This window comes from Tachysurus fulvidraco, chromosome 26, assembly GCF_022655615.1.
Source record: "Tachysurus fulvidraco isolate hzauxx_2018 chromosome 26, HZAU_PFXX_2.0, whole genome shotgun sequence".
Lineage (NCBI taxonomy): Eukaryota > Metazoa > Chordata > Actinopteri > Siluriformes > Bagridae > Tachysurus > Tachysurus fulvidraco.
The window spans coordinates 16,277,813-16,285,312 of NC_062543.1; the positions used below are offsets into that span (position 1 = coordinate 16,277,813).

The 7,500-nt window shown below is 44.7% G+C and overlaps 1 protein-coding gene across 2 annotated transcripts in view; it reads left to right on the forward strand.

Moving 5' to 3' along the window:
* ophn1 (oligophrenin 1) overlaps window positions 1–7,500 on the forward strand; it is a 37,427-nt gene that overhangs the window by 23,649 nt on the left and 6,278 nt on the right. For both annotated transcript variants that reach the window (XM_047809067.1, XM_047809068.1), the window contains exons 20-22: window positions 1,086–1,424; window positions 3,705–3,840; window positions 5,828–5,878. In XM_047809067.1, the coding sequence (XP_047665023.1) occupies window positions 1,086–1,424; window positions 3,705–3,840; window positions 5,828–5,878 (526 nt within the window). The remainder of the gene's footprint in view (window positions 1–1,085; window positions 1,425–3,704; window positions 3,841–5,827; window positions 5,879–7,500) is intronic.

The window sequence follows — 7,500 nt, forward strand, 5'->3', positions numbered from 1 at the left end:
TTTACTGTGGTGACGTTTACTGTGGTGATGTTTACTGTGGTGATGTTTACTGTGGTGACGTTTACTGTGGTGACGTTTACTGTGGTGACGTTTACTGTGGTGACGTTTACTGTGGTGACGTTTACTGTGGTGACGATTACTGTGGTGACGTTTACTGTGGTGACGTTTACTGTGGTGACGTTTACTGTGGTGACGTTTACTGTGGTGACGATTACTGTGGTGACGTTTACTGTGGTGACGTTTACTGTGGTGACGTTTACTGTGGTGACGTTTACTGTGGTGACGATTACTGTGGTGACGTTTACTGTGGTGACGTTTACTGTGGTGACGATTACTGTGGTGACGTTTACTGTGGTGACGTTTACTGTGGTGACGATTACTGTGGTGACGATTACTGTGGTGACGTTTACTGTGGTGACGATTACTGTGGTGACGATTACTGTGGTGACGTTTACTGTGGTGACGTTTACTGTGGTGACGTTTACTGTGGTGATGGTGATGTTTACTGTGGTGACGTTTACTGTGGTGACGTTTACTGTGGTGACGTTTACTGTGGTGATGTTTAATGTGGTGACGTTTACTGTGGTGACGGTGATGTTTACTGTGGTGATGTTTACTGTGGTGACGTTTACTGTGATGACGGTGACGTTTACTGTGGTGATGTTTAATGTGGTGACGTTTACTGTGGTGACGGTGATGTTTACTGTGGTGATGTTTACTGTGGTGATGTTTACTGTGGTGACGTTTACTGTGGTGACGTTTACTGTGGTGACGTTTACTGTGGTGACGGTGACGTTTACTGTGGTGATGTTTACTGTGGTGATGTTTACTGTGGTGATGTTTACTGTGGTGACGGTGACGTTTACTGTGGTGATGTTTACTGTGGTGACGTTTACTGTGGTGACGTTTACTGTGGTGACGTTTACTGTGGTGACGTTTACTGTGGTGATGTTGGACACCAGCAGCTGATGCCACAGGAAACGATCCACAGCGAACGAGATCAGACAGGAAATGTTCATCTGTAGAATGAATTAGAAAAGAACGTCTTCTATTTGTCATATCGATGTTCTAACTTTGTCTTATAGGTCAAGAGCAAAACGGTGCGGCGCACGACGGGTCCGAATCTGGAGCGGACGTCTCCGGCGCCGGTCCGGTTCCACCTCAGAGGGTTAAATTAGTCCCTCCCTCTGTGGCACCACCTTCCATACCTTCATCTCGTGCTCCTTCTCAGCGCCAGGCTCTGCTGCCCAAACCCACCATCCACCAGGAACGCTTCTCCGACTCGGACGTCTCCAAGCTGGTGTCTAGGATACAGGATGCCGGTCAGCGTTTGGACAACGGGAACTCCAAAGCACCGGTCGGAAGAACGCAGTCATTCCAGATGAGAAAACCTCCACAGCGGGTCGTCACGGCAACCAGAGATGGTATCTAAGTACCCCATGCCACACACACACACACGATGTTGTTATGGATCCTGACGTTCTGAGTGTTTATTGGTTTAAATAAAGAGACGCTGCTCTGAATCCTGGTTGGTGCATTAATACAGTAGATTTGGATCCTGAGAGTTCTGGAGTGAGTCATTGCTGGATCCAATTCTTCTTGTGGTCTTCACAGATTTGGACCTGGTTCTGAAAGCGGATTTTGGTCCGAGTCCTGAGAACATTAATCAGGTCTGAAGGGTTTCTGTGAAATTCATTTTTTAGCTGTTTGTTCCAGATTCCAGGATAATGAGTTTCCTTCTGAGTTGAGAGATGATTATAACGAGGAACCTGAAGAGATTTGGTCACGTGGTCATTGGACCTAGTTCATGACAAATTCTCTTTTAGAATACAGGTCGATCTGCTGAGATCAGATCCTGGAGGATCTCTGGGGCCGTTCCCGGTTGTTTAATTAAAATTTTTTGAGATAAATCCTAAAGAATTTTTTAAAACCTGCTCGACAATTTTGGAAACACGATCCTGAAGATTTTCTTTGCGTTGTCGTAAGATGTCCTAGTTTAAACATTGCTTCTGGTGTGTGTACCAGCTTCTGGAAGATTCCCTCACAGGACACCGAAGCCGTGTTGAAGAGCGAGATCTGGTTTGACATGGACAGGATCTCCGGCAGGTCCGAGATGATTTCTGATTTGATGGGATTTTTGTAACTTGAAGGTTTTAGATGAAGTTCTGAGGTGGAAACGTCTTCACTGTCCAACAAGATAAGTCCAGTTCCCATCTCCTGACAGGTTTCTGGTGAGAACCTCATGGTATCCACGATGATTTGTACCAGCGATGAAAGGTCGTTCACTTGAATCTTGGTTAGATCTCACTTAGCTGTATTGCTTTTAAAAAAACTTCTTTCTCCAATTTGTTTAAGTGGATCATCAGATTTAGATCTTGAACGTTTAAGGTTCATACTCTGATTGGGTTCATCTGGAGTCCTGGAGCAGGTTCCAGGACCATTAGCCATAAAAAATATGGAGCAGTTTCTCCAAAAGCTGCTGGTTTAAATTCTCTGTAAGATATATAGGATTTGGAGGCTGTTATGGAAGCATTTCTCTTCCTAGGACGTTTAGAGGTTTGGACAAGTTCCTGCTGAAAGAAGTTTTGAACCAGATCCTAAAAAACGTCTCATTTTAAAACCCGATATCGGACATTTCGCAGGATATTGAGAAATTGATCTGAAGGGAAAACAGAATCATGAGGCACGTTAAAGGATCTCTCGTTGAAGGTTTTATGGGTTTAATGTTCAAACCCCACTAAGAACCGTGGACCTTTAAATTCCTGACGAAACGTCACCCGCGAATGTTCGATTCGACCTCAGAGGAGAAGTTTAGTTCCTCCAGCCATGGAGCCAACATCAGTCTCCGCTTTCTCTCTTCTTTCATCTTTGAGCCCTTCTTCTATCCCTCTGTCTCTCATTCCTTCTAAGCAGTTCTTTGTTGTGTTTCTCTGCTTCTGAGGTTCAGAGTCTGGTCTAAATTTCCTCGGACAAGAACACACATCTGTCATTTCTGGTCCTTAACCAAATTTCTCAAGATTCTTTCTCATGGGTTCAGAATTGAGTTTTGGACCAAGACATTTTTTTTAGAAATTGGTTCAAAATTTACTTCAGAAACTCTAAACTTTCACAAACCCTCACAAGGATCTTGGACCCCAGTGTTTTAAGGGGTTTTAATCATCCTTATCATCACCAAATTGCCATACGAGGAGACCTGGACCTTCAGATCAACAGAGATTCATCAAAACCAATCTGATTCCTTTTCCAAAGAGCCGTAACTCCTCCCCTCATCCACCTTCTCAGTCTCTCCCGCTGTCCTCAAACCCACAGTCCACCAGGATCTCCTGTCCAAGCCTGAGCTCCACAACCCGGTCCACATCCCAACACGGACTATAACGTAGTCCTGTGAGCTCTCACAGGAGCCTTGTCCAGACTTCCCTGAGAAGTGTCCAGGTTTTAAAAGAAGATCTTTTTAATGATCTGATTTAAAACATCTTTCAGAAACAGGAACTGGTCCAAACCTCTAAACATCTCAGTGAGTGTCTGGGATCCCTAGGGTTAACCCTAACCCTAACCCTAACCTGGAGTTTAAGGGATTTATGGGCTAATATCTGGTTAGGGTTTGAAGAGATTTCTGGAGGTTTGTTTGCTTGTTAGTGTTTAGGATTATGGACCTGCAGAACCTCAAGCTGTTCCTGAAACGAATGTGTTTGTGTGTTGAGCAGCTGAGAGCGACGTGATGAGGAGTCGCCCTGCTTTAGAGAAAAGTCCGATCTGTCGACCCCCGATACGACCTCCAGACCCACCGTCACGATGTCCGACTAATCAGAAAACACAACAAAGTGACACACCACCATCATAGTGAGTACACACAAACACACACACAAACACACACACACACAAACACACACACTCTTTAACACAGTTTTTGAAATTGATTGTGAAGATCTGGTTTCAGCCGAAGCCTCCGTTCGTTATGTGATAAATCTCAGTGGAGTGAAGGTGAGTGTAGTCGCAGGTGAGAAGGTCCAGACCCGGTCCAGTCTGACGCTGTGCCTTCAATCCAAACCCCAAAAGAGTCCAGTTCTTTTCTGTCTGGACCTGACTGTACTGTAGCATGACACGGAGATCATTCCTGAAGACACAGAGACATGCCTGTGGTGTCCTTGTAGTGTCAAACCTGTAGCTGCTGGAAGCTTTTATCTACAGTGAGATATCTCAGCTGAAGGTCTTTCTCAGAGGCAGTTTGTCAGTGCTGGGGCTTGAACCCTGACCTCTAACCCAAATCCTGAGTTAGAGTAGAAGGTCTGGTGTTAAAGCAGGTGACCGTCTGCAGACTGCAGTGTTTAACCAGCAGGAATGTTTCCTCAGAGCTGCAGCACTGATACGTCAGGACCGAGCGCTCGCACTTCTAACTTCACCGCACTGTTTTCTCTGAAAGCCTGAATCCTTTCTCCAGGTCAGAAGATGAGCGACAGACCTGTCTGTGAACAGAGCTTTGTGTCTGTAGCTGATCTGAGAGCTTACTGTCCTCCACAAAGCCTTGTGTTCGTGATGAGAGACAACAGATTAAAGTGGGATCAGTTCCACTCGCTCACTCGTGTCCTCGGGGTCTGATCTGATCTGATCTGATCTGATGGTTGTGGTGAGGATCTGAGCTCCATCTCCTGACATCAGAGAGAACCTTCCACTCCAGAGCTGTGTAGAATCCCTCTGTACTTGCCCAGAATGTGTCTCCTCACCCTGCCACGTCATTGTAGTAACATGCCAACAATGTGATGCTCCGCAGGGCCAAAAAATAATAATAAAAAAGCTTCTGAGCAAAAAAAGTAGGGAGGAGAAATATTTTAACTCCGAAGGAGAGGAACCCTGACGGTAAAGTAAGGAGAGGAACCCTGACTGGGTAAAGTAAGGAGAGGAACCCTGACTGGGTAAAGTAAGGAGAGGAACCCTGACTGGGTAAAGTAAGGAGAGGAACCCTGACTGGGTAAAGTAAGGAGAGGAACCCTGACTGGGTAAAGTAAGGAGAGGAACCCTGACTGGGTAAAGTAAGGAGAGGAACCCTGACGGTAAAGTAAGGAGAGGAACCCTGACGGTAAAGTAAGGAGAGGAACCCTGACGGTAAAGTAAGGAGAGGAACCCTGACGGTAAAGTAAGGAGAGGAACCCTGACGGTAAAGTAAGGAGAGGAACCCTGACGGTAAAGTAAGGAGAGGAACCCTGACTGGGTAAAGTAAGGAGAGGAACCCTGACTGGGTAAAGTAAGGAGAGGAACCCTGACTGGGTAAAGTAAGGAGAGGAACCCTGACGGTAAAGTAAGGAGAGGAACCCTGACGGTAAAGTAAGGAGAGGAACCCTGACGGTAAAGTAAGGAGAGGAACCCTGACTGGGTAAAGTAAGGAGAGGAACCCTGACGGTAAAGTAAGGAGAGGAACCCTGACTGGGTAAAGTAAGGAGAGGAACCCTGACTGGGTAAAGTAAGGAGAGGAACCCTGACTGGGTAAAGAGACCGGCGTCTCACCATAGTTTATTAACAGTGTTGTGTACGCTTAATCTGTCATACACACACACACACATACATACACACACACATACACACACACATACATGTACACATGCTTAATCTGTCACACACACACACACACACACACACACACACACACACACACACACACACACACACACATACACACACACTCAATCTGTCATATTTAGTCACTGTGAAGACATTTTACATCTCTCTCTCTCTCTCTCTCTCTCTCTCTCTCTCTCTCTCTCTCTCTCTCTCTCTCTCTCTCTCTCACTGTCTCTCTCTCTCTCTGTCTCTCTCACACCTTTTTTCTCCACAGTGTTGCTTCCAAAACCAAGTTTTTTGAAAATGCTTCCAGACAAACTGGAAGGTACGTGTGTTTATACATTTGTGTGTGTGTGTGTGTGTGTGTGTGTGTGTGTGTGTGTGTGTGTGTGCGCGCGCGTGTGTCTACTGCACTGTAAGAGTGTTTAATCCATGTGGGATGTTATGTAACATGTAACACTGTAACACTGAAGAGTTTCATATTACAAACCTGATGATGTTCTACTACTACTACTAATATTATTATTATTATTATTATAAATAATATTATTATTATTACTGTTATTATTATTACCATTATTATTATTACTATTAAAATTATTATTATTATTATTATTATTAGGTGTCACTTCCAGACTGTAGAGGGTCGTCTTGTACACAGCTGCTGGTCCGTTAATAAATCACACTTAATCATCCGCATTAAACACCTTATTTTTTTCCCAGTGTAATGAAGTGTCGTAAGGCTGAGAATCCATATGCATGCTTTATTAACACTCGTAGTGCAACAGGCAAGGGTCAATACCAGCAAAGACAGAACAAAGTAACAAACCGGGACAATCACAGGAAAGGAAACGCTCAGACTGACAGCCGAGGCAAATCCAGCCTTCGCACTGGAGTCAAGTTCAAGTTCAGTTTATATAGGAAGTGTGTGATGGGAAGCAGGTGGCAGTGTAATCAGTCCCGGTAAGAGGATCATGGGAAGTGTAGTCCGGGGGGAAGGTTCCCTCTGCTGGTGAGGAGGACGAGGCAGGGGCCTCAACCATGACACCCGGAAACTTTTACCTTTTTTTTGCGTCTGATGGATCGACAGGAAAAAAGAAATCCTCTGAATGAAACGCTTCTTTTTCGAATGAAAGGATTGAAAGAGAGAGAACCCTTTTACCTTCTGCCATTTAAACCTCGGTTACCTCGTGTGAACCCTGTAAAACCTCGTCCTCGCTTATTTTATTTGATTTTATTTTCCTGCTTAGAGGAGCGCTGTGCTGAGTGCCAGCTGAGATGGATATCAGAGCTTCAGGGTGAAGCTCCAGAAATGGGCCTCATTTTACTCCCTTCAGTGGAGAGAAATCCAACACGGCCTCATTATTATTATTATTATTATTATTATTATTATTATTATTATTATTATTATTATTATTATTATTATTATTATTAGGGAGGGCACGGTGGCTTAGTGGTTATCACGTTCGCCTCAAACCTCCAGGGTTGGGGGTTTGATTCCCGCCTCCGCCTTGCGTGTGTGGAGTTTGCATGTTCTCCCCGTGCCTCGGGGGTTTCCTCCGGGTACTCCGGTTTCCTCCCCCGGTCCAAAGACATGCATGGTAGGTTGATTGGCATCTCTGGAAAATTGTCCGTAGTGTGTGTGTGTGTGTGTGTGTGAATGAGAGAGTGTGTGTGCCTTGTGATGGGTTGGCACTCCGTCCAGGGTGTATCCTGCCTCGATGCCCGATGACGCCTGAGATAGGCACAGGCTCCCCATGACCCGAGAAGTTCCGATAAGCGGTAGAAGATGAATGGATGAATTATTATTATTATTATTATTATTATTATTATTATTATTATTATTATTATTCACGCCTAGTGTAAATGAAATAGTCACACACACAATATGTCCTTTTATAAAAAGACATTAAACACATCTGCGATTCAAACTGTAGTCTATAATAA